Source organism: Rhipicephalus sanguineus, chromosome 1 (assembly GCF_013339695.2).
Source record: "Rhipicephalus sanguineus isolate Rsan-2018 chromosome 1, BIME_Rsan_1.4, whole genome shotgun sequence".
NCBI classification, from domain to species: domain Eukaryota; kingdom Metazoa; phylum Arthropoda; class Arachnida; order Ixodida; family Ixodidae; genus Rhipicephalus; species Rhipicephalus sanguineus.
In genome coordinates, this window is record NC_051176.1 from 131,074,107 (window position 1) to 131,101,955 (window position 27,849).

At 47.0% G+C, this 27,849-nt stretch overlaps 1 protein-coding gene across 3 annotated transcripts in view; it reads left to right on the forward strand.

Annotated features, from left to right (window-relative positions):
• The window catches only part of LOC119398094 (uncharacterized), a 73,372-nt gene that overhangs the window by 15,322 nt on the left and 30,201 nt on the right, over positions 1-27,849 (forward strand). Inside the window, exon 1 of one of the 3 annotated variants that reach the window (XM_049416461.1) lies at positions 12,914-13,264. The exons of 1 other annotated variant lie outside the window; for it this stretch is intronic. In XM_049416461.1, the coding sequence (XP_049272418.1) occupies positions 13,145-13,264 (120 nt within the window). In that variant the 5' untranslated portion in view covers positions 12,914-13,144. Of the gene's footprint in view, positions 1-12,913; positions 13,265-27,849 lie in introns of those variants that run through there. One more of the 3 variants, XM_037665328.2, reaches the window with a different exon arrangement.

The following is a 27,849-nucleotide window of genomic DNA, read 5'->3' on the forward strand; positions in this document are numbered from 1 at the left end:
TACCGAGCGATCTACGCGCTGCGCTTGATTGCTTGCAATGCCCAAACCTTCAGGTGAGGGACAGTTTAAGGGCTTTTCCTGCATGCCTCTACATTGATGGTGGGATGGTTACAGCATTGGTGTCTTCGGCTAGAGGTCTCACATTTTTAAAATTGTCGTTTCTATAATTTTATTTGTTTTCACAATTTTTTGAACTTCAGGGGGCGGTGCTATCGCGCACGGGCAACTTATGCGTGCTTTGCCCACGGTTTTCTCTCATAATGAAGCTCCTAACGCTCAGGAGCTTATTGTAGGGTAGCAATCCGGATGTTATAATTCTCGTTGACCTCCCTGCCCTTCCCTCTTTTTTATCTCTCTTTCTTTCTCTCTATGCGTCAAAAGGCACGAAAAGTAGGCACTTACACCAAGAGCTTGTCTGGGTATAATTATCTTATCCGTCTGGTTGAATAAATCAGCCATATAGACACTGCTAGCGGTTTACTCCACGACTCTGGACCAAACAATGCACTCATTTAAAAGCGATATCTGCCCCGCCACGGTGGTCTAGTGGTTATGGCGCTCGACTGCTGATCCGAAGGTCGCGAGATCGAATCCCGGCCGCGGCGGCTGCATTTTCGATGGAAGCCAAAATGTTTGAGGCCCGTGTACTTAGATTTAGGGGCACGTTAAAGAACCCCGGGTGGTCGAAATTGCCGGAGTCCTCCACTACGGCGTCCCTCATAATCATATCGTGGTTTTGGGACGTTAAACCCCAGATATTATTAAAAGCGATATCTAATATCTTCATTTACCTGGTGTTGTGTCACTGGAAGCTGCCAGCATGATTGCGGTCGGCCTAATCTATAGGGCGATACCGACGGGATTGTGCAGCTTATATGACGAATCCAACGGCATCTTGCTCAAGGCGCCGTCGGGTGCACACACACACACATACACACGGTTGTCTGTGTTTGGGGGGGGGGGGGCGTGCGTATGTGTGTGTGTGTGTTCGCAAGGGGACTCAGTCATTGCGACTACAGCCCCCTTGTCGACGCATTGGCTCCAGATACGTGCCTTGTTCGACCCCTGCTATCTTCCTGTGCACCTCTTTCTATTCGTTATTGCAGCTTGAGTCACGTACCAATCATCGGTGAAGATCCGGAGTAAATTCCTCATTCGACGAAAAGTACGCCCTGAAACGGCCGCCGGTAAACTTACGTGACAAAGTTTTGACCGCAATCTGTATAGTGGTTGCGCAGAATTTACTGGAGCATTTTCATATAGCATACGCCTTACGCGGTTTCAGCGTAAATCTATTTAGCCACACGCACCCCTCCTTCTGTCACTCTCATTTTTATCAAGCAAGAACATGCATAAAAGAAAGAGACCGAAAGAGAGGAGGTTTTAAAAAAACGAAAAGAAAATCAAGACCACGAGAAAAGTTGAGCTTCTCCCAGGTCATCAGAGCAATTCAGGGAGCAGCCGCTTTTCCTGGCACCGACCGAGAATTTAAGCGCGGCTTTTAGCGACTCTGCAAAAGCGCGGCCCTCCTTTCACACCGCGCGAGCCGCTGAACCTACGCTGTGTTAAATAGAACGGTGACACAGTTCCGGCGAGAACTTTCTTTTCTGCCGAGCGCGGTCGTTGTTATTCCGGTGCTATAGCGAGTCAGCCACGGAGGCGGTGGTGCAGCCCCACGTGTGTCAAATCTCGTTCCCCGCCTCGAATCCTCGAATAAAGCTCCGAGCCAACCCTTTATTTTCACCTCAGTGATACTGCGTCACTCTTCCAGCTCTGGTGCTGCCGCCGTGGTGGTACAGTGGTTATGGTGCTCGGCTGCTGACCCGAAAGTCGCGGTTTCGATCCCGGACGCGGCGGCGGTCGCATTTCGCTGGAGGCGAAATGCTAGACGCTCATGTACTTAGATTTAGGGGCCCGTTAAAGAACCCTGGGTGGTCGAAATTTCCGGAGCCTTCCACTACGGCTCTCCTCATAATCATATCGTGATTTAAGTCCCTAAAACGCCAGAAATTATTATAATAATTCCACCTGTACTTGTTGTCCAGTTGTCTACCTTCTTGCCGCTAGCTTTCCGTAGCGCTCTGCTTTAACCGGCAACATCTGCATGTCACTCTGACGATCGAAGCATATGTTGGCTAAAATTAAATGCACCGAAATATTCCCTGCGAGTAAAGGCGAAGAGAGGCACGGCTACTAAACGAAGAGTGCGCTTACAATGCAGTATTTCGTATGCAGAAATATTTCTCGCACATTTTTGATCCGCGGAAAATATTGTGCCTCTCATAATTGTTTGCTGGATCCTATGTGATATCAGTTGCTATTTCGTTGCTAATGCATGCGTACTACGTGATGTCCGCGATACTCAGGGTTTTCCACACCTACCGCCATGGCCGTCCATGGTGGCGCTGGCTATACCACTCCCACGATTAGCTCTAGCACACATAAGTAACCACTAAAATAGTCGGGAAAACGGCGCCGCCTAAGGTCAAGGGTGACAGCATCGCACGCGAAATCCGACGACATGGCTTTGTCCTCCGCCTTCGGACAGTCCACTTTAATTTTTCGTCCACTTTAATTTTCTTTATTATTTCATTTTATATTATTGCGATATCAATTATTTGGACAATCGAGCCGCATTTTGGCCGTCGGCACCGCCGTCATGTTCTGTTTCAAGTCCAGATCAATAATATCGCACCGCGCCTCGTATGTTCTGTGTGCGCGTGAAAACTTTCGAAGGCTGCAGACGGGCGCGGCTCAAGCAGAAATGAAAAGCTTCAGCTAGGCTCCGTCGGGTGAAGGAGCGTGAAAGGGTGCTGGTGGTGGGGATGCGTCGTTCGGGCCGTAACTGCGAACTTTGATCAAAAGGGCGCGCAAGCTCATACTTGTACTGTGCTTTCACCGCTTTCTTCGCGTTAAACGACGAGAGTGCGAAAACTGCTTCGCTCACTGGAGTGGCCGTACTCCCTTACCCGAGCGTTTATTAGGGTTACGCCAGATCGGACCCTAAAGAAGTTAGCTGGCAGCGTTGCTTCGTATAACATTCCAGTTTATTGCTATTGCATTCATTGCGTCGCCCTTGCGGTGAAACTGTGACTACATTCCATTACACGACAAGCCTCGACATGGAGCTGAGGGTGGAACGTCGGTAAAAAAAAAAAAAACAAAGATCGTGAACTGCAGTGTGGACCTTGCGAACCAACGAAGGACAGTGAACGACGAGGCTCCAACTTCGAGGCAGCCAGAGCGAACGAACGCTGAAACTGAGACCAGCGGATATTTAAAGAAAGAAGCGCCTGTACGTTGCTGCTGACTGTCGCGAAAGGTTGCAGTCTGCTGTCGCAATCGACTGTCGCGACCTGCAGGCTGCAGTGACGCGTCTCTGCGAGCTTTGTTTTTGGCACGTACGCATCCCTTTCAGTGTTTTTTTTTTTCTCGCTCGCTTTATTCTTGTCCTATACAGCGTATTAAGCCCATCTCCCGCTCCTTTTTCTTTATATTTTTGCGCTGTTCGCACGGGACAAACAAGCTTACGTGGATTTATTATTAGAGGGGTCGAAAACCCTGCTGTATTAGAGTTTTCGGGTGCTATGGTGTCAACTTTCATAAACAAGCAAAACGCAGCGCCTGGACAAGTAATATTGATGCTCCGTCGATAATGATGGTTGGAGTTTTACGTCCCGAACCCACGATATGATTATGAGAGACGCCGTAGTGGAAGGCTCCGGAAATGTCGGCTGCCTGGAATTCTTTAACGTGCACCTAAATCTAAGCACACGGGTCTCTAGCATTTTACCTCCATCGAAATGCGGCCGCCTCGGCCGGGATTCGATCTCGTGACCTTCGGGTCAGCAGTGAAGCATCATAACCGTTGGACCACCACGGCGGGTAATGATGATCCATAGGTAGCAGAACCCTTGCTCAGAATAACTGTAGCTAGTGGTCATCCCAAAATAGAAAAGACCGCGACGAAAGAACCATAGCTATATTTTCTCAGTCTTCTGGACACCATCCATGAACAGATCGGCGAACCCTTATAATTTGTGCAGTGTTCATATTCTCATCCTTGAGCGTAACCATTACGTAAGCGCTTTGTTGAAATTCTGTCCCGTGAAGTGCTTTTACATTTCGTAATGCTGCTTACGCAAAGGTGGCAGCCAGTATAGGAGGGTTATAGGACACCGGCCAAAGTTCTACTGGTGCATTCGTTTATATTTATACTAGGCCACCTTCGTGTGGCCACGCGTTAAGGCAGTTTCTAGCGAGCTTCAAGAATGGCGTTACATGCGAATACTATACTATGGTTCGCCCAGAAATCGCAATATGCTTGCGCACATGCTGTGATATTTGGTTGTGTTAATGTGTGCGTACAAATCGTCGCATATAAATAATCGAACGGACTGCTATTACGGGCAGATCTGATCTCGAGAACTTTTTCTTCGAGACGCGCGTTCCCTGTACGACCTATAAAATCAAGAAAAGTAACAACAAAAGATAAACAACGATTGCGCACCTGTCTGCCTTTGTCTGCAAAGGCTAACACGACCGTTAGACTAACTGGTGTACGAAAGCGTGCGTCAGGGGGTTAGCACATTAACATGATTAATGATCGAGCCATCCGATGACGAAGACGACGTGGCAAAATGTATGCATCGATAATAATTATCCTTTTTCGGAATAACGTTGCTGGTGTATTGATTGGAACAGCACAGATATGAAGGGTGCTAACGACGGCGAACAGACAAGTCAAGCTACGGATGTATAGTAGGCGCAGTTTACCTCGGAATGTCCGAAGTTGTGACTGACCACATTACAAATAATCAATACGGTACGGTACGAAGAACTTTATTGAAAGCGTCCTGAGAAGTGCTGACTCTTAGGATGACACCGCGGGGCGCTCCCACGTTGGGACAGTTAGACTAGCCTAACCGCCGCATCGCAGGCTCTCTGGACAGCCCATAGTTGACGATGATACTCTATAGCTCTCGAGGGCCGAGCTTCATTTTTGTTCTGTGACGTTCTTGTCCCCATGTAACGAGGGGCACCGCCAGGGCATGTGCTCTAGATTGTACTTCCCCCCACAGCGAGGGCATTGTGAGCTAAAGTCATTTGGGAATAGGCAAGTGAATGCTTGAAAGTCAAACTAGGACAGGAGTTAGTCTGGAGCATCCTAAGGGTCATAGCCTGTGGTCTCGTGAGCGTTTTGTGTGTGTGTGAGAGGGGGGGGGGGGAGACTCTCCTTTCCAAATAGAAGTGTTAGGTGAATTCATTAAAAGTGAACAAAGTGTCTCGGAACTCTTGGACACCGAAGTAGGACAAGGCTCCTCCTCCCGCGCGGAGAGTTAGTACGCGCACCTTGGAGTGGCGATGTCGTTGAGGTTGGTGAGCAAGTCCAAATTTTGCCCAAGTGTGCCGGGAACCAAGTGATCGTGTGTATAGTTATTGCTCTGTTCTTAAGAACGTCATGGGTCTCTTTGGCTATGGAGCCCGAGGCAAACGCCCTGCCCGCCGATCTACAATTTGTATAGATTTGTGTTCTATTGTCGTCTAAAGAGCCGAAGAAACAGCAACCTGCTCCGTTTTAGAAGAGGTGGACCCAGTCACGGAGGTCGACGAGACGGTGTGACCTCTGTGGTCTATTGCCACTACTGCAAAGTTAGATGAGCGGCCATATTGGGCCGCATCTACGAAGAAAACCGATTCGGGTTTATCCTTATTCTTCTTCAGGATCGCTCTTGCTCTACGCCTTCCCTTATTGTGCTGCAGGTGCACATTGCGAGGGATCGGCGCAACAAGAATGTTTTCCCTTTGCTCTTCGGTGATTCGATGATTAGGCCTCTTCCACAAAGATTGGATTGAAACCCAGAATGGCTAAGATTCTTCTCCTGGCCAAAGAGCAAGGCAGTCGAGCCACTTGGGCCGACCGCTGCGCTTCGATGATTTCTTCCAGCGTATTGTGCACGCCTGATAGAGGCATTCTGTACCAGTAGTCATGGGAATACCGAGCACGCTAAACAACGCCGTTTTGTGTTATCGCGAGTGCCGCCTAGCTCAAGTTATCGTTTCACGTCCTTTATCATGTTTACTATTTTTCTTTGCGTGTTTCTATGTGATGTCTCAACGATTCCCATGCTTCCGCTGTCCACAACGCTCTAAGTGCCTTGTGTTTCTGACATGTTCCGATCGTTAACGTTCTGGAGATCGTTTCCTTGACGACTGCGCTGGTACAGGTTATACCTCCAGTTATCTGGCGTACTGCAGTATTCTACGCGAGTTTCTGTAAGAATATTCGGCATTACTGCGTAAAAAAAAAAAAAAAGTAGGAAAACAGACTTTCCAGTTCTTCCCAAACGTCACTATCTACTAGTAAGACTGTCAACTTTAACAGCACGACTATTGACACCGTCACGTTGACCTTTGCAACTGCTTCCCCGTCAACTGAGTGGGAAATGTTCGTCCTTGGCCCACATGCTATGCTTGTCTTCTCTATTGCGCTGCCTCTCGCAAAAAGGATCTTGAGGCCGCGACGTGCTGGCGCGCAACCTCTTCCGCGCCGGTGTAACGGACAACCCCCCGCTGCGGCCGCGCTTCTCTTGGCTTCGACGCGGTGTACATCGGCGGGAGATTGTTTGCTATCTCGCACCCCGCGGCACCAGCGTCTCGGCCAGGGAGATCCGCGTCTTCCGACGGCCGGCGGCGCACGGCCGGTGGCTATTCTGGGCGTCGCGCACTGCTGCCAGGCGTCGCCCCCACCGGCCGGATGTTCTGGAAAGAGGGTGAAATGGCAAGGAGAAAGCGTAGGGGGACGTAAGTGGGAGAGAGATAAAGCGGCCGTCCCAGTGCCGGTGAAGCAAAACACGAAGAATCCGCGGGGCCACCGTGTTTTGGAGGTAGGCCCGGTTGCCGTGCGAATGCATGAGCCTGAGCGCGGATATAACGCGCGCGAGATGACGACCACGGGGCGTCAGGCTTCCCGCAGCAGCGCGAGTGTGTAAAGTTGTGTACTGCTGTTTCATCGGTTTTTGTCTCGAGAGTCTGTGGTTAAAAGCGCAACGGCGACTACTCGATAAAGAGTGCCACTTTGTTGCAATTTTATTGATAACCAACCTAGCCGGTGACACAATTTGCTATAATTGGTCGATGTAACGGTTACAACAACATGAACGACTGTGGCAGAAAAAAAGAATTAGCGCAAAACGCCGCAGTGCAAAACGGAAGGTCGTTTTGTGTCACACTTACTCTGTGTAACCCCACGCGCCACCCAGCTTCTCTTCATAAAATATGCACTCTAGACTGAGCTCGCACCAAATACCGACATTATTGCACCGCGTTGTTGTAACATCCCGATCGTATTTATTGACGCGGCCGCAAGCTCAAAGCTGACGACGAGCAAAACAAAAGAAAAAAAAAGTTATACACGCGGCACGTAGGCGACGACGGCGGGATGCATGGCGCGACATCACGTGTGCACAGAGCCCAGTGATGGCGTGACGCCTGGTACCACGTGTGGTGTGACGTCACGTGGACAACTGCGGTGTTTACATCCCGAATGCATGCAAGTCTTTAGAAACCGAGAATGCTTAAATCCCCCTCTTTTGAATGTTATCGATCGATATAAATGCATCCGAACATTATCGAACCAGACCGAACGCGATCGGACACTCATCGGATTCGATAATACCCAATTTGCGCCTTATCTAACCTCATCGGACACATCCTAAGGTTATCAGTCCTTATCGGACTTGTTGCAACCATTATCGGACCTCATCGACCTTTTTTTTTTTTGATATGATGCAGATGGAGACGTTGGCGCACAATTATGGCACCGGCTACACCTTAGCTCCAGAGTGGATCGAGCATACAACACAAGAAAGAAACATACAAACAGTAGTACATGATAAATAAACACACGAGCACACATGTATTTAAACACACACACACACACACACATATATCAGACAACACCTTCGTAACGTAAAAGAAAATTTCCTAAAGGCAATTAGTAATGTATCTGATAATGGCTCTGGTCATCATTGAATCGAATCCTTATCTAGCCGGATTCGACCAGACACGTGCCCGTATATCTCTTTAGGACCTTTTCATCCGTTTCGGTCTGCTATTGATCGTAATCGACCTATAAACTCCTTGTCAGCGCTTATCATTGTGAATTTTTCAACCCATATTGATTTGGCATTTACGAGGTAGATGGTTTGATACCCAACACACTTGGAAGGTATGGGTTCGAGATCCCCTATACTTCGGAGGTACACAGTTGAATACCCTGTACGTTTAGAGGGTTCGGTGTTTGATTCGCTGTATACTTACAACCCCTACATTCGTTCTCCACGCCATCGCATATTGGTGGCCTGTCATAGCTTCACGTGACGGTCTACACCTAGTCTGCGTCGCCCGCACATGGTGTCCCCTATGTCTGGGCCGTCCTCGGGCCGCCCTCGTGGACTTTTCAGAGTCATGGGCGTGGGGTGCCGGCGAAAACAATGCCGTGATGGTTTTTCGGTGCCGCTACGTTACAATTTTAGATTTTTAGGGACCGGAAAATGCGTTTCTCGATTTTACAATATTCCTGATTTAACGAAATGATTCGAGCGTGGTCATCACTTCGTTAAATCGCGTTTCAACTGCATTCCTATAAGACTTTTAAACGTTTTTATTATTTTTAAGGACCACCCCAAAGTTGCTAATTACCTACATTTCTAATTTTCCAACTTTCCACTGTGATAAATTGTTCACTTATCAAATTCATATACACTATATATTTTCCATGCGTTTCCTTCTCCTTCTCTCTCTCTCTCTCTCGCTATGTATTTCCTAAGGATCCCCAGATATTCATATGGGAAATTTTTCTTAATCTTCTACTTTTAAACGACCGCCCTAATGTTGACTATTATCTACATTTGCGATGTTCTGACGTCCCATTGTCACACACTATCCAATTATCAAACACTTTTCCCAATGACAAGGAGTTATGGGACATATAGATCCTGCTGGGATACTAGCCAAACAATCCTTACGCATCCCAGAATATATAAACGAGGGCTTCAGCTGTGTCGTTGTATGCCGTTTCTATGGGGCTTCGCTCTGTAAACCTCACATCAGCCTTGCCTGATCGAATTATATTCGCTCTATAATGAGGATGTAGTCCGTCATTGCGCAGAAGCTGTGAGGAGGGTAGCAACGCCGATGATGATGATGATGACTGCCGGAGGACAGTGTCTTCTCAGACGGGGTCAGATCCGGCGCTCCAGTTGCGGGGCACTAGGGAAGTATATATAATCCGCGCCCGAGCCTAGGGACTTTCGTAACCCGGATTCTTTTCTGGCACCGCCGAGACAAACCGCAGCGCGGAATGAGGAGTGATGATAATAAACAAAAACAAATGACGCGACGGCGTCTCCCGTGCAGCCAGCTGTCGCGTTGCGACACGGGGCAAATCTGTCGCGCGTGCCGACGGGCGCATGTAAGCGCGTGCCGCGCGAACTCGGAATGGAGAAGCGAAATCTGATCAGTTTCCTCGCTGACAGTTTCGTATACGCATACATACGCACTCTAGAGGGACGCGCATAGTCGAACATGAAGCGCTGGCAAGACTGGCCAATCTTGCGCGGTCCATTCAAACTTGCGTGGCTCCATTCAGCCGAGAAGCGTGCGGTGACACAAATAAACGAGTATACATATAGCGACGCGAACACCCGGTGCACGCACTTTTTTTGTTCTTTCGTCATCCAATATTTTGGAAACTACATTGAAGTAACCCCTATTGTTCTCTCTCCTTGTGCGGTGGCCAGCGAACGTGTGGAAGTGGAAGGCAGGCTGGCTTACTATTCAAACGCTGCCGACGGTGTGAGTGTACGTACTTATACGATGCATGCAACGTAATTGGGTAACGTTCAACGTCAAAAGTTGAGGTTTACTTCTGTTTAGGCTCGATATATACTTTACGAACAATGTGTATGTGTCCCTTCAAACAGCATCGACCATATATTCTTGTGTTCTCTATATCATATACCACGCAAGTTAATCGCTCAAAGGAATTCAATTGCGAAGTGTATAGTTGTTTGGTTACAGTGTGAACAAAATACCCAGCCATACAACATATAATAATACACGTTTGCTCCTCAGATTGATATTGGCATACGTCAGGCTAACTATTTTTTGTTTCGCGCTGCTAACGCAAGCACTCATAACCCCAGATATGGACTGGTAGTGTTGACGTGGACTCTGTTGAGAGAGACTGAACTTCTTAAGTGCTCTCATCCTATACATATTAAAAATAAGCCTGGAGAGTAATTAGACCTCACTTTCGGCCAAACTAATTAATATTATATGAAGCTAAATGCTGAACTGCTATTTATTTGGTAATTATTTTCTTTTTGTACTTGTCCCATCTCTTATTTTAAAGAATTGAGCTGACTGAAATGGGCGGTACAGCGGAGGGGGTCGAGTGAGGGAGGAGTAAACGGATTGTATAATAAGAATGCCTCAGGCTGTGAGTCTCCCCAATGATCCAAACAGGAAACGGTGGGAAAATTCGTGTTTTAATAATCGCTATAACGAGTACTCACATGACTTGAATGCCTCACCTCACCTTTACATTATTGATCACCGCGTTCTTGCAGCTCCACGTTAAAAAACGCCGTTGAATATGGTCCACAGAACCGCACTAGCCGTAAAGTACGTTTCACTCACCACACCTATGACAGCGGCAGAATTAATGCTCGATACTCTCTTCGCTGCTCGCGGACATCGCACGCTTCGGTCATTTCAGCGTAAGCCTTCGTGGTGGCTTCTCACGACCAAAGCCGACAAGCGACGCCTCACGTCCCTCAAGTCCGAATGGAAGTCGGAGCCGCAGCGAATAATTCAGTTGGTGTAGTCTGGTGCACCTCATTCGGACAAAAGCAATTGAGAAGCTTCACAGCAAAGACTTCTACGAAACTTTCATTTTACCGAAGATCCTGTATCAACCACTCTATCGCATTATGCCAAATATCAAGAGGAACAAGAACCTTCATTTGTTTTTATTTAGCATTGCAAAACGTTTCGGTAAAATATTAGGGCCCAACAAGTTGGACTGCACTGAAAAAAGAAACGCGCTAATTTCGAACACACGCTGGCTTTAAATGCGAAAAAAAAGCACTTTTTTTTTTCGCTCATGATCTGTGAAGGGCCCGGAGCTCACACTTTCCTCTTTTTCGTCTACTTATTTCTCCCTATGCTTTTTTTTTTTCTCAGCAATAGTAATGAAAAACATCTTGGCTGGCTCAAATGCAATTCACACATGCATAATGTGAAGCATGGCGTGAATCGTTGCAGCACGAGAATCCGACGCGCGTCAAGCAGTTGGGACCGGCGCGTAGTTGGCGAAACAGAAATACGTCAAGCGTCTCGGCTTTTCTTGGCCACCCCACTCATTGCGGCATTATATTATACGGCCTCCAAGATCGACTCGCTCTGCTCTGAAGCCGTCTGCTGGATGTACCAGAGGTACGCAATAATTTAGCTGCACATTACTACAGTGAGATCAACAAAGCAAGAGTACCAAACCATAAAACCTGAGAAACAAGGCATATTCTTTATTGACGAAATTGATTACGTATATTTCTTTTACAACGAGGATATCCAAGTGCCTACAGTTTATTCTTTTTCCGCGTAGTTGTACAGCGAACATAGTCAGCGACCAGCGCATTAGTAGAGGTATAGTTCGGATGGGGATACGCGCAAACCGAGGCCGTACGATGCTTAGCGAACGTGGCTTCTTTGCGCGATGTTGATGCCCTTATGTGGTGTAACTGAGGCAAGTGTATTCGTGCCGCGCGCACACGGGCAGGCGAGTGAAGCTATTAGGCGTCGTGTCTCTGCAACTACCTGTGCTCCCCAAAAATTTTTGTTCAGGAAAAATGTACACCGCCAGTGTTGTCTTCGCCGCTTGAGGACATGACGCGAAATCAAAGGTACATTCATCTTTTCTTGAGAGGAAAGGGGAGGGGGGTTATCTGCATGCGTAGCGTGTGACGTTAGATTGATTGACCTAGTTTTCGTTTTTCGGTATCGCCTTCTCTCCGTCACCATCTATTGCGGGTGAGAGCGTTGTAGTGCTGCTGGTATCTGCTTTCCTTTCTCTCCACTATGAGTCAACCTCACGAGATGACAAAGCTGATCGTTCAACCGTGAGCAGCGCCGATAGGCTGACATAAGCATATATCAGTAACTTAGGCTGGAAGTACATTATCAATTGTTTGTCTAATTCATTACTCGCTAACGAGATTACGCACAGGGGACAACAGACAGAATAGAACTATATATATATATATATATATATATATATATATATATATATATATATATATATATATATATATATATATATATATATATATATACCCACAGAAAAGACACATGCGTCTCACTCAAAAACAAAAAGAAATAAATCTGAAGTTACAGGAAGAGGTCAGATTTCAAGCAAACAGAACAGGTGCGGTCAGTAATTTTAAGGTGGTTGTAAGGGCATCGTGCGTGACCGCCGACCAGTGGTTCTGACATCTGGTACTTTCGGCGTCGAGAGAGCGCTCGCTTTCCGCGCACTCATTCAGGTGGTGGAGAGGGAGACAGACATCTAGAGCAGCGACACTCAGAAGTGAGTGTGTGTTCCGACCTTTAGCGGGAGCAGGGCACGCGCCCCTAGCGCAGCAATATGGCGGGCAGAGAGAGAGAGAAGTCGCGGAGAGGGGAGGGTAAGATACACACCGCAAGCTTTCCACGCAGGGCGCGCTCTCCGTTGCCGAAGGGGGGGGGGGGGGGGGTTCGGGGGGGGGGGGTGAAAACCGAAGCGGAGGGCGCGCGTGGACAGTGGCGGGTAAGGAAAGGGTCTCGGTGGCGAGGGTGAGAGCTCCTCGCTAGAGCGCGGCCCCGGCGTACCAGAAGGGGGTTTTCGCTGGCCCTACGTAGCTGGCTCCCGAGTTCGACTCCGACGCCGCGAGACGCGAAGTAGCGTAGAGGTGGTGACGAGACGACCGAACGACCTCAACCAACAACCAGACCCCGTGTCATCATCGGCCCGTGTGTACGCGAAACCGTCGCGACAAGTGCGGTAAAAAAGCCGAAGCCCCCTCGATAAGCAGCCGAAACCATGAGTTACCAGAAGGGAGGCGTCCTGAGCGTCAGCCTACGGCGAGACTTTAGCGCCACGCCGTGGGGATTCCGACTTCAGGGCGGCTTCGACCTCAACGCCCCTCTCACCATCCAGAGGGTGAGTCGCGCGACTCTTCCTGCGCGCCATAAGTCTTGTTTCGTAACCACACGGGCGCCGTGTCACCTTCGAGGCATCAAGCGCCGAGACGACTTCTCGAGCAAGGCTGAGCCGTGCGGACAATAAAGGGGGAGGAAATATAGTTCTCCGGTTCTCTTGAGACGAGAGTACGTGAAGCTCACGATGAAGTCGTTGACGGAGAGTCCGGAGAAAGACAACCAACAGCGCTTGTCTGTTGGTTGCTGAAAGCGTTTCCTTTGGTCGCTGAAGGTAAACCGGAGTAGCAGAAGGCATTGAATTAGGTGAAGCCGCACCGTGGTGCCATATATATGGTGTTGCGCTGCTAAGCACGAGGGCGCGGGTTCGATTCCCGGCAACCGCAGCCGTATTTTCATGGGAGGGTAATGCAAAAAGCAACCGTGTGCTTAAATTTGGGTGCGCGCTAAAGAACCCCAACTGATCGAAATTTTATTCAGAGTCTCCCACTACCTCATTATCCCGCGCGGTTTTTGGCCCGTAAAACCCCTGAGTTTATTCTTACTACTTTATCAAGTTAAGCTGCAAGCAAAGGTTGTAAAGCAAACCACGGTCACTAACGATTAAATAAAAAGACCTGGCAGCATGCCTTTTATCCTTATTACTGAAACGTCCCTGACTTCTTTTTCCCGCTGCTTGGGTAGCATTAAGGTTTGTGAACCAAGTGACAATAATCTTGTATTGTTTCGAAGTCCTCTGTTCTTTCTGCAGAAATTCTTACAAGTTACTTTATACGAGCGGAAACGCCTTATAGAGCGAAAAGAAGGTGCTATTTGCAACGGTAGCGGCGATAATGCACATTTCTGGGGTTTTTTTTTTTGTTGTTGTTCTTTTTTTGACAATCTGCAATGATGTCAAGGGCAGTATAATGAGTGCTAGCTCCTTAACGCTATAATATAGTGAGGGCATATCAACTACATAGCACTGTAGCAAGAGGCGGTTCGCTACGTCAAAACGACAAGAGTTGCGTTGCGTTCCTGAAAACACGCTCATAGCCTATACGCTCAAGTGATGTCGCTAAAGATAAGCATGTATTCATGTTGAAGTGTCATGGCGTGTAAGAAAAAAAAATCCAATGAAGTAAGGTAATTCTGCATATTGACGTCGATGGATAATTATGGGGCGAATGTGCGCAAACATGTTGAGTTGGCTATGTCACATTGAGTTTCATCGTTCTCTCAATCTCCGAAACGCAAATGAAATGTTTAGGCGTGGCGCTGAGAATGGGAGCTGCTTGTTGGCGCTTCGTGCTCAAGTAAGGATAAGCGAGCTGTAGTTTAGAAAGTTTGCAAATTCTTTTAGGGGAGTTGTTCTTTGAATTAGCTTCGGAAATCGGAACCAAGGGAAAGGGAAGAGACGCGCGACCACTTTGGAAGGTTGTGAGAGGCGCTATAAAAAATAAGCGACGGACAAGCAATTAAAGCGCCGAAACGACGCCCCCTAAGCAAACATAGCTCAGCGGGCAACTGCAGCGACCAGAAGCTCTCAATATCACAAAGTGTTAGTCTGACTGTCTCAAGTTACGAACCAACAAAAAGAAAATTAAATTGAGAGATGCTGTCGCTTCAGTTACCGCTGCTGTAGATATGGATGAGATTTGCTGAATTGTAAGCGTGACTTTATTTTCCTTGGTTCTGGAGCTTGAATAATGCGCTCCGCGGACTCCCTGTGTTTGCGCATTTCCTGTATTTTCTTCCACCGGCCATCTACTTTATCTGATACGGTTAATGAAAGAATTCATAAAAGTGAGACATCGATACATCACTTCCGTGGCGAAACCCTATACGTCGTATATGAAATTACATATAATATAAAAATATAAGTTTGAATGCTCTGGCATTTCAGAAGCGGCTGGTTCGTTTTCGTTCAGTGATGTACTGTATTTCACTACGTTCATGCTAAGGAGTTGAGTTTGTTGATGTACTGCATTTCACTACGTTCATGCTAAGGAGTTCAGTTTGTGGCTCCTCATCTTCATTAATTCATTTTCAGCTTGCCTGACCGGTTTTCTATTAGAACGAAAACATACATTTTACAAGTGGGAGCTGTAAAAGATAGGTAATATCTGTAAGTGCTGCAATATATACATCAAACGCAGAAGTTCTTTATTGAAAAGAAAGTCCATTTCACCCTTGACTGTACGCTACTTTGCATGCTAGTTCGAGGTGCGTAACGACTTCCAGTATGAATGTCACTGATAAGCCACGCTTAGTAAATTCTATTACCTGAGTATAAGAGATCGCACCACGTTCTCTTCTACTCAGAATACACGTTTGTAGTAAAGAAAAATTTGACATCTGCTTTCCGCCATCGATTCATTTTTATATAGAGGCATCGTGTTTAAACTTCATTTCGACAAACGTGTTCGTCTTGTTACTCGAAAATATAAGTTGAGAAAAAAACCAATTCTGGGGCTTTTACGAGCCGAAACCACGATGTCATGATGAGGCCCGCCGCAAAGGTGGGGACGGGAGCGGGAGGGAGTGCACCGGATTAATTTAGACCGCGTGAGGTTCATTAAAATGAGTTCAGTGCGCGAGCGTTTTTACATTCCCCTCCAATTGCATCCGTGACCTAGTGCTCCACAACACCATGCCATAGCCACTGCGCTACCGCGGCGGTACAGGTATAATGTAGGTGAAAAAAAAAATGTCTCCACGGAACCAAAATGGCTTCAGAATCATGAAGCAGCTAGAAACTGCATTCCACTATTCCGTCCAAAAGTGGAAACTGAAATCTTTCTGGCCGGTTCAGTTGCCCCAAATTTTGACATTAACTATAGACGTTCTGTCGGTTTGCCGTAGCCGAGGGGCATTTTCTCTATCGGTAGTTTTGACCTGCACGGCGAACAGACGCTGCATGAGCTTCTCTGCTCTCTTATCAGCGTTCGCCGTGGCGTAAAAGAGGAAGGCTCGATATATAACATAGGACCACCTGTTCACGCTTATCTCTTAGTAACCGTAACATATGTTATTGCATGAAGGGCGGAGGTGCAGCCTCCTTAAACCACGCAATATGCACCGGTATGCCCGCCAAAAATAACTGACAAGCACGCAACCTATATTCAAGAAGATTCACATAGGTTTCAAAATTGACGCGTTCAAGAGTTCTGAGGTTAGTCAGGTCAAGTATCATGCTTGCCAGCATATTAATTTCACGCTTTAATAACACCCTCATGAGCATGTATGTATTTTTTTATTGCACGTGTGCATCTCATCGCTGCAACGAGTCGGCTCAATCGTGGCCAGTTAAGCTGACTCAAGCAGCAACCCCTCCTCACCCAATGCGTTGCTAACAAAGTGCTCTACATTGCTACAACTTCGATCATATTATACTATACTAAGCTTTGTAGTACATAACAGTACGTGGGTAGCTTCTCTACTTGCTCTGCGGTAGGCGGTCCCCTTGGTCCAGGAGTACAGTGGCCTCAGTTGCCCTACTCGCTCGGTGGACCAGTTCGAGGTGGTCCGTCGAATTGGAGCTAGACACCACCGCCTCCGTTATGAGGCACGTCGTAGTGGAAGACTCTCGGATAATATTAACCACTTAGCCTTTCTGTAACGCGCACACGATGCAAGGCACACGGGCCTTTTTTTTTTTTGTATTCCGTTCCCATCAGACTGTGGCTCCCGCACTCTCGAGCTAAATTCATCACCACATAGCCCCTGAGCTACCGCGGTGGACACTAGCTCATAATTCATCTTTTGGTTGGTTTCACTTCTAATGCAGTTCAACTCATTACTTGTTCGCGCTGGGTAAGGGAACACTCGGAACATTGTGATTATGTGCTGCCGAATTGATCAGCCTCTGGAACCAGTCAATCGGATTGAGCGTGAAAGGTTACCCCACTGAGTAGGCCGTGTTTCATGCGTCAAACTTGTAGAATATGTGTAAGGCGTGCGTTTTCTTTTTTTTTTTCCTACTCGCCAAGATGTCACGCTGCAGTGGCTAGAATAAGCCCGACTATATAAGCGCGTGAGCATCCTTGAACGAAGGAGCCTCAGCAGAGAGACACAACAGAAGAAGCTAGAAATGATCGCCAAAGCAACCAAAATACCCTCCCGGGTGTCGCAGCTACAGAGAGAACAACGGCAACCCATTGATCCCGGGACGAGCTTCTCGAGGGGACATGGTTTCGGCCGCGATTCCGTGCGATGTCGTGCCGCGTCCCGTGTTCGTTACCATGCAGACGGAAGGGCGACACGCCTCGGGAGCAATGCGGTCGAGGGAACAGGCATGGCAAATGCTAATGTCAAGGGAGCCGGCCCACAGCACAAATCCCGCCATTGTGCTCAAAGGGGAACTTGAAGTAACTGATAGTGAACACAGAAATAAGAGGTGAGGCTCTTAGAAAAAGAAAAAATAAAACACAACGAACAACGGAACAACACTCGTACACCGCGTTGCACAGATCTTCTTTCGTGGAGGAGGAAGCCAACTGGGCTACGGTATCTCGTTGACAGAGTGAACGTTTTTTCAAAAGCCTGCATTGCGTAGCAGCCGATATATGACGCCTGCGAGAGCCGTCTGGATTAAACGCGACGACGATCTCCGCGAAGCGGCGCCAGATGTATTGTCTCGTAACGGTGCATCGTAATTAGTACACTGTAATCGTAATACTTGAATAACCTAATGTATGAACGCTGTGGCGGAAAAACGTCAATACAGGAAGCATATCGGTGACGGGCCTGCTTCGCGTTTCAAAAGCGAAAAGTCGGAAAAAAGTATAGGAATGTTCGATTTGTGAGCGATAATTGTGAACGACGTCGTGAACGAAATGTACGTACAACGTTATTTCCTGCAACGTCACTGTTCTCACCCTCAACGCAGACACAACTTCAACTGCACGTTTCAGGCCCAGATCCACGGACATGCTCGCAATTTGATTTTTATTTCTTTGCTCTTCTTAGCGGGCCGAAACAAATATTAGGAGTGTGCGAACATCCGAAAAATTCGAATATCGAATCGAATAGTGCCCTAGTCGGTTCGGTCTTCGAATCGAATAGTCGCTATTCGTAGAACAGTCGAATGTTTGTGGGATATTTCAAAATATCAGTTGTGTACATTCAAACCTAATAGGATAGATTTCCTCCATGCGCGCATAGTATAGGCAGAGCACATAACTTAGGCAGCAGTGGAGGCTAATTCGCTCGGAGAGCTAAGTTTCTTATCGACTACACATCAACCTTTCGCACCTTCCGAAAAGTCGTGTGCATTCGAACGAACTGTTTGTTTGCTCTAAACGTTTCATTTGTGTTTATATTATCGAACGTGTCGTAATTGACGGCTAATACAATGACAAAAACTTGATGATCATACGTGCACTAGGATGTGAACATCATTTTATATTAATTGCAAAAAACGGCTGTTCGCCAATCGATAACTATTCGAAATTTCACCGATATTCGCTTTGATTCGCTTCTGGAGTTATTCGATTCTTATTCGTAATGAAAAAATACCATTTGCACACCCCTAAAGGCGATATAAACAGTGGGACTACGCGCTTGGCCCGATCAATCGCAGGAACCAAGTCCTGTATTTTTAACGTAGCGCTCATAATTAACGATGGTGCAAATAGTGTCTCGCAGTACTTCCTCTCTTGCTCCTCCTGCAATCTGCAATTAATCGCCCTTTGCGAGTCACAAAGCAAAAAAAAAAAAAAAACAAAAAAAAAAACACTTGCTCGTAAAAGGAATCATCCTCGCTTTTGGTGGCCTACAAACGACCTCTGAGTGGCTGATTCGATGGCTGAAACCGCAAAGCCTATAACCACGTCTACAGGCATCGTAAAACCAGTGCTCTACATGTACCAATCATTCTATATTTACTCGACAGCGGTTACGGCACTCCCCTGCTGGGGACGGGATCTACGTGTTCTGTTAAATGCGACGCATGTCCCGGTCATAACCATGCATTATGGTGAGAGACTCAGCCGGCTCTTCCTGAGTTACTATACTGGAGGCATGCTTCTCCCCATACGAAAAGTTCGGACTTTCTGGCACAGTATAAAGTCTGCCTCTGACGGTCTACTGTCGAGACAGTCTTTACCCCTGAAATAAAGTCACGCGCCTTTTTTTTTCTTTTTTTTCTTTTTTTCATAGCTCCGACGTAATTTAAACAATTTAAACCTCACCTTCAGAATTTGTAGATTTATCTGATTTACAAGTGATATTTAGCGAGGAACATATAATAGATGTCAAGACGTAGCCCGCAAATGTTGAACTATCCACTGAAAGCTTATTGCAAAATTCGTGACATTGTGCGAAATGCAAGCATTCCAAAGCGCACTTGAGCCATGGGTTGAGTGCGAGACGGTGTTTGCAGCCGAGTGAGATCTTCCTTGTGAAAGGAAGGCTCGTTTTACTTTTATTTCTTTTTTCCAACATCGTAACGGGCTGATGCGTTGATGGTTGCCTGTCCCGCAGGGGCGTAGCCAGAAATTTTTTTCGGGGGGGGTTCAACCATACTTTTTGTATGTTCGTGCGTGCGTTTGAATGTGTGCGTGCCTATATACGCAAGCAAAACTGAGAAATTTCGGGGGGGGGGGGGGTTTGAACCCCCCCAACCCCCCCCTTGGCTACGCCCCTGCTGTCCCGTGAGATAACAAGCCTGACGTCTAAAGTGATCAATGCTGGATTTCCATTCTGCGTTCAGAGTCATACCAAGAATTCATCAGTGTTACTCGTCCATTGCGCCCCTAAGCATGGCATATATGTGGTGCGCTCCTTGATGCAACTGCTGCATCAAATGGGCGCACTGAAAAATGTGCTCATATTCCAACAAATCTTGTGTGAATGAGAAAACATTTAGGCCCACTGAGCTCGACAATAAAGTAGAGGGCGGATGAGCTACTAGCATTTTTTTTTTTTGCCCTTTGTGGAGTATGACCAAACAAAATTACATTGTCCTTGTGCTACTCAATGTTCCGCTTCCTTTTATTATAGTTCAGTTATTTAATTTATCACCTTCTGTGCAGCCAGTTCCCCTCGTGGGTGTCAGCTGTATTTCGAGGCCGCAACGACAGCATAGCGGTCATTAGCAGGGCGTCTTCAAGTAAAAATGACAAATCTTTCAAATGGACGTCAGCGGTGAAGTTCCGTAGCATATACTTCCACAATAAGTTCGTGGGGAACGTACACGTTGTTGCAATATACGTTTATATATACGAAGAAAATAGGGATTGAGCTGAAGATGAACGAGTATAAGCGATAGAAGAGTCAATTGGTTTCACAATATTTCGCGTATATGCACCTCTTAAACGGCAGAAAAACCGATATACACGGTTAAGAGTCAGCTTTTTGTGCAGTTTAACTCGCAGCATACCTGGCCGATTAAAACGAGCTAGTGCGCAAAGATGTAATCGCGCGTACGCGGTGTATTGGGTATACCATGGTTTGAGCGCGGTGCGTTGAGTTGGTGAGTATTTTATGTATAAATAAGCCGTATGGTGTTGTCTTCAGTGATTAGTTTGATACTGCATTTCTAACTTCCACTGTCAGCTTCGTATATCTTGCGGCAAGCGCTTGTCGCGTTATCGTGAAGGCTAAAGGCTTCGAATGATCGCACGCCCCGACACTATAGTCTGTTGGTGTGTTAACCGACTTCCGAATCGTAAATCGTATACTCATTTACTTCACGTGTGTTTTGGGCGTTTGTTTGTTAAATTGGGCGTTCAGTGAATGTTCTGAGAGCATTAGTGAGTGAAAATATTTGTTTAGAATATTTGTTAAAAATAAAGGAAAACCGCAGGATCGTTCGATGGGCCTTGGGCGTGGAGTGAAGTCCTCACGCAGTCCAGGACCTCGTGAGGTGCGGCCGCCCTGCGTGCTCTCGCGACCAGATCGAGCTGGCACAGGGAGTTTACGCTAGACAGACAGGATTTTCACTGTTGTATGGAAGCATTAGCATTTGCTTTATTTTCCGCGTCAATAAATAACATTACACTGATTAAACTATTGAGTGGTCTAACGTGTTGGCCTAACGTGCTCAGGGCTAAAGCGGTACGACAGAGAATAAGGCTTGACTAGTGTGACGCACAGTACGAGAAACGAATGCGCGAGCTTTCAACGGAAGTGCAGAAAGAACAAAAAAAAAAAAAAATGGCAGGCTGATCCAAAATAAGCGCCTCTCTAGATGCCCTCGCTGATCTATGTCCCTCCCCGTGCTATGCTTTCGGGCGCGTCACTGCCTAAAGTTAGGCTGTTCCGGTTTTCTCATTCGCAGGTCTTCATCCACATCGCTGAGCTTCCGCCGCTAAATTTAACGCCGGCTGCTACACGATCTCTACTCCGGAATTTGAACCCATTCAATGCTATGGAATGCGAATGATGAGCTGTCAAACAGCATATCACCAAATCCCTTCCGCATCAGCAGCAGTTTCTTAAAGTTTTACTTCGCAACAAGAACCTGTGTGACATATGAGCGCTTCGATTTACAATGGTGTTGTTGATAACGCTCGACAAGCGACATACGAAATACTAACACCAGCGCCGGCTTTCTTTTTTTTTTTTTTTAATGTACCACGACGCATTCTATGCGATATCGCAGTGGTGTCACCAAGAGCTGGATTCACTCAGTTTTTTTTTTCTTTCGCAATTGTCCGTTGTCATTGGCCAACCGACTTCGCTAATGATATGTCAGGCATTGTGCTTGGCTGAAAATTTCTTCCTACGAACAACAGCGTAAAACTTTTTTTCCTTTTTTAACATGGGCCCAGAACCTTCCTGCCTGTGGCTTGTTCACTTTGTCGGGAACTCTCGAATATCAACAATATTTACCCACGAATATAAGGAAGGGCAAAAAAGGTTTTAATTACTAAGTAATTAAATTCGTTTCTCGGCAAATTCAGCACGCGGATTCAATGAAGTAAATAAACGTGGCCATAACAGACGCTGTTAACATTGCCTCTGTACTTAAACTGCAGCGCAACAACCTATTACAGGAACACCGAGTTAAAATGAAACCGCTTATCTTGTGACAGTTCATTTACTTCCGAATAAGCAAAATAAAAGCAGAATTCGTTACTCCGTCAGCGTGTTATTATCTTTTGATAGGGTTTTTCACTCTGTATTTGCTTCTTTCTTCTTTTAATAGTTCTTGTAGACCAGTAAGACATCGGAAAGTAATTTACCACATTTAAGAGGACCCTATAAAAAGAAAAGCATTTCAAGCTTTAATAAAAAATCATCTTGCATTTCATATAACTGGAGCGTTGACTGTATGTTTGTAGAGAAATGTATACTTTATAGGCTTACAGTAATATTGACAATGTCACGTGGACGCTGTGACGGAATGCAAATACATACGTGTATATGTTCAGTTTATTAATATTCTCAGCTTTCCTCACCACCTTCTTCTTTTTTATCTCATTTCTGTATTCTTTCATCCAACTTCACCTGTCAGCGCTTCCGGCACCCTTAAAATAAACCGCCAGCCCCAGCGGGAAACAAACATTCACGTAATTCCGGCTAAGTCGAGATTCGAAGCCCGCGGCGCGTCGTTGCTCCCTCGAGCCATCTAAATTCTCACGTGACCACCGCGCCGCCACGATTGTCAAGTGTAACAAGATATTGGCCGGAGTTGAAAGCGCGCGGCCCGTGAGGCCCTGGCCACCGGAAGGCAGCGACAGCGAGCCTTGGGTGCTTTCCAGCTTTCGGGAGAGGCGACGTCCCGATCGTCCTATTTTCTTTCACCGCTCTCGGTTATGCCTTACCCTAGCCGCTTCCTTGACTTTGCCCGAGGCCAGCGTGTCTTGGCACCGACGACGACGGATAAGAATGTCACGTTCAAGAGCGCGCCGACTCGCACGAGAACGCTCGCGAAAAGGCCACGTCAGAGTCAGTGTAGTCACTCAGGGGAGGCGGTTACAACATTGGGGAGACTGAGCTTAGGCGGCAAAATAGATTGAACGTGGTCGCTCTCTATATAGACGTCATGCGATGTTGAGCCTTTAATGGTGCCGCTTTCAGAGTGGCAGCAAGAAGCATGAAACGCGCCGGACGGCGCCCGCAAAAGCGCTGCAGGTTGCTCGACTTTTCATTCGCTTTCGTTTGATTAGCTGGAAACTCCCTCACTGTCTGTATAGTTGAATCAGTTAATGTTCCCGAAGCTGAAATAAAAAAAAACGGTGCCCCACTGCGTGATAAACAACCTTCTTCGCGAGCTTTCCGCTTCGATTTTACGATAATTTTGCCTTTGAACGTGGCCCCAACTTTCGTTCAGTGTACTTCCCCTGGCACTGATTTCTTGTCTCTTCCTTACACAAGACCCCTGCGAATGAGAGAAAAGGGGCGAAAAGCGAATACGGGAGAAGGACCAGAGAAGCAACTAGTTGCGTGGCTTTTTCTGGAGCAGAAAAAAACAAAAATGTGTCAGTGCAATATAGCGTCATTTGCCCCATCCATTCCCTACTTTCCTGTTTCTATTGTCTCCTTTCAGAGTGTACGTACACAGTGTAGATAGAGGTCAGTAATAAGGTAAATTGAAGACAACGCCAAATGTCTATCCCTGGCATGAGACGCCTCCCGAATCTTTAGAATCTTGAGGGCGTACGAAATATACAGTACGTCTTGTGAAATAGGTACTCTCGTGCACTTTACTTGGCATGCGTTAAGAAGAGATGAGGGATTAAAAAGGCTCAAGGAGCTGCGCATAGATGACTCGGCGCGTGCAGCGGTACCTCGCCTCCTCGCGCGGGGCGCGAATTCACGCAGGGCGTAGCCATCGTGAGGATAGCCGGCACACAGGCGTTGCGCACACTTCTTGGTGGCGCTCCACGCGCGCGCGCAACGAGCGTGGCTATTTTGAGGTGGGACCACGCTTGCGCGCGCGCTTGGCCCTGCTTTCGTTTCAATGCCGTCCCAACCGACCCAAATAGAATCCCGCGTAACTCGAGACACCTCCTTCGCTCCACCCCCTCTCACCGAAAACCCCTGGCCCAGCGAATATTCGGACCCCCACCAGCACTGAAGGCAAGGGCAGTGCCAAGGCATCTCGGTTTCGCTGATGCAACGCGCGATCTCCCATTCTCGCGGAGGCCCCGTTAGAGGGCAAGGCTTCCAGGGTGTTGTGTGTGTATGTCACAGTATACGAGGGAGAGGACGAAACCGCTATGACCCTCCACTCGAAGGAGCCTGCCGCTGTTGCTGTTGACATCGGACCGCCCCTACAGCAGGTGTATGGCCTGACACGTCACACGCATTCTTGAGCGCGCGCGCATGCGTGGACACCCGTCCAATGAACCGTATACTTACCCAAAATGGAAAGGACTAGATGTTTGTAATGAGGCTCGGATGCAAATGCTAGTCGATGAGAAACTATAGAACACAGAATAGCTTGAGATTTGTCCTTGCCGAAAAGCAAGGAGAGACTGCGAGGTTTGCTGTTTGCGAACAGTACTTTCCAAAAAAAGCGTGAGAATGGCGCCGACATTCTCAAGCTACAGTGGTACTCAAGCATTGTGGCGCTGTTGATTGGATATCTGGTGGTTGTGGACGACTTTTGAAAAAATTGTTATGTAGTACATATTACAAAATAACACACACTGAAATCGATTAGAGCTTCAGCGCGTAGTACATATTTATTTAGTCGGGATTCGGCATTTTAAACATCTAAGGTGTGTCTCTGGGGGGGGGGGGGGGGGGGAGGTCAGCCCCTTTTACACAAAATTTTCACATTTCGTGTGCGTATATATACGCGCGGACATACAAACACACACACGGAGATACATAAAGAGAAACAACCCCCCTCCCCCTCCCCCAGAAAAATATTCGTGGCTACTCCCCTGGCCGCTTACATAGGCTGAATTAGTGGAGGGTTAGCGCATTCTGTTCAATATTATGGCGCTAGATCAGGCAGAGTGGCACCTTGGCTCATTAGCCTTCGTAGAGGCGCACGGCATCACCTCTAAGCGGTGTCGGTCCGCCAGTTGAATTATGGATCGTAAAGAGATTAGTTAAACGTTCAATAGCGAAATTAAGAAAATAAGATATACAGTTCGTGTAAAGGCTCACATTTTTACAGCTGCAGCAAGTGAATAAAGTGCATAAAAAGGTCACTTTACAGTTTGTTTAATGCATTATCTCTACATATTCGCGATCTATAGGTGATGAGGCATCCACAACTTGTCATAGTATTTTTGTTTGCTTGAAAACGTACTCATTGTGTTCTTTGAAAAGATACTGCCATTCGGGACTAGTCGCCCTCCACGATGTTGATGCAGGAGTGAGACTTTCCTTCTGTTGTCCCGATTATCCTTCTCGCTCGATATCGCAGAAGCATATACACAAAGGGAAGTCTAGACCCTGAGCCCAAAGTAGATGTAACACGATAACCAAATGACAGCCACGACAACACCGAACCGTGCACATACGATAGAGTGAGGTGTCGCAAATGTGGCTCCAGTTCACCTGAGCGCTACCTTCGTTCTTTAGGACTGTCCAGATCTGTAAGTCTTGAGCGAGGGGAAGCAGCAGGAACCGAGGGAGTCGATCTTAATATCATGTAATAGCCGTACGAAGCCGGCTGTTAACCTTATATGGCTGTTAACTGAAAAGGCAAGTGTAATTAACTTCCCTGAACTTTTTTCACGAATGCAGTCTCATACAGTCTCGTATTTGTGCTCGAGTAATTTGACTTGACTTCGAAAGCATTTCCTTATTTTTAATTGGCTGCGTGATTTCGCCCCTCGCTTATCAGACCTGTGGAGATATGACACTGAATAAATGAAGTAAGTGCAAAAGTGGCATTACTTTACTTCTTTGAGCGCTCGTGCATATAGATACTTTACAGTCAGCTTAAAAAATCTCGAGTATAAATATCCATATTCATAACAAGGACCCCTAAAAATCGACCGCGAACAGCGACATATGCATCGACTGAAGCAGCAGTTTGAAGAACAGCCGTAAGGAGTTCCAAAGTGTGAACAAAATTAGTGCCTTGAGGCGTGCCGTTGGTCACGCTTGTAAGCTTTGTACCTATGCTTACTAACCTGTGGCAAAAAAAAAAAAATATTAACGCGAACAAGTGAGTGTTCTATTGAACGATACCCATTCCAGATGGCTGATTAACTTTCTTTACCACGCGACACCCTTGAGCAAAGTGCAACCGCACTCACTGCAACATATTTGCTGCAGCGCGTATTTGGTTATGCGCTAAAGGGTTCGCGAACCCTTCAAATATATCTGAATGGCTCCATCAAAATTGAATAAAGTTTAAAAAAAAAACCAACTCTGCACGTCTGAAAAGTTCAGACGGGGTGGGGGGTATTTTACTTATTTATTTATTAGCGCTTGCCCGGTAAACTTATCGAACGAGAAGTGCGCCGTTGATGCATTGACTGAAGGATGACGCAGGGGGACAACGCGTTCGCCACACTCTTCCTACAAGACTCAGCAGGCTCGAAATAGCGCGACGTCGTCGCGGCTCGGTTTTTTGACAGCCCGTGTCTAAACCGCGGCCATGACCGGATGCAAGAAAGCATAAACAAGGGGCGAACACGGGCGTCGAGACGCATATGCCGAAAAACGTAAGCGGTTTTGGAGCATCGCTCAAAATGCGTGACGGTTCCACCCCCCCCCCTTTTTTTGTTGTTGTTGCTGCTGTTGCTGTTGCCATTCCTGTCAGTTTGCGTGCCTCGTCAGTATATGCAGAGTAGCTATGCAGCATGGCCGCTGTAACATCAACGGCATTTTTGGGACGGGTTCGCTTCTTCTCTTAATGTCCATTCCCACGACCATTTTGCCGTTTGTTTTCTTTATAATTCAATAACATTTACGTAGTTCGGCGACCCTAATAGTACACCGTCACTTGCGTATACCACCCACTATTAAAGACGCTGAAATTGAGAAATATTCGAAATACTAGGGTTACGCATCTTCGGCACCTACTTTCTGCTTAACCCTCTTCATTCATTCTGCACCGAAACACAGTTATCGATCCTGTGACCCAAGACACACACGGAGCTGACGCTGATGGAGAGAATGGCATGAGAAAGGACACGGAGATGCGTTTGCCGCTGGTCAGGATTTTGTCCGTGCAACCATGGTGCGAAGGAGCTGACTGGCGGCCTCGCTGAAACACATTCGTATACACCATCTGCAGAGTCAACTTAGCAATAGCGGATAGGCTAGAGGGGAGAAGCTCTTGCACATCTGCCAACTTTGCCTCGGGCACTAATCTTTGGCCCTGCGCGTTTCCATCAAATAGCTGCGCCTTTGACTTCGTGGTCAGTGTTTTTTTACTCTCCTCGTGCTTTCAACAGAACATTGTAGCGTTCGCACACACCGACTCGTTATATATTTCTTTTTCGGTCAGAATATGCACTGTATTCCCGGAATTATTAGAATTCCGCTCGCTGCTTCTCACTGTGCCTTGAGGATTTCACTTCACTTCAGGTAACCGATTCGCGTTGATACGAGGGACTGAGAGCCGTACTGAGGCTGCCAAGTGTGTCGTGGAGTCGTGCTGTTTCGCCATTTCGAAGGAGTGATGATTCTTCGGCGGGATACTGTGTAACAACCGTATACATTCCCTCCGTCTATGTGCATGCG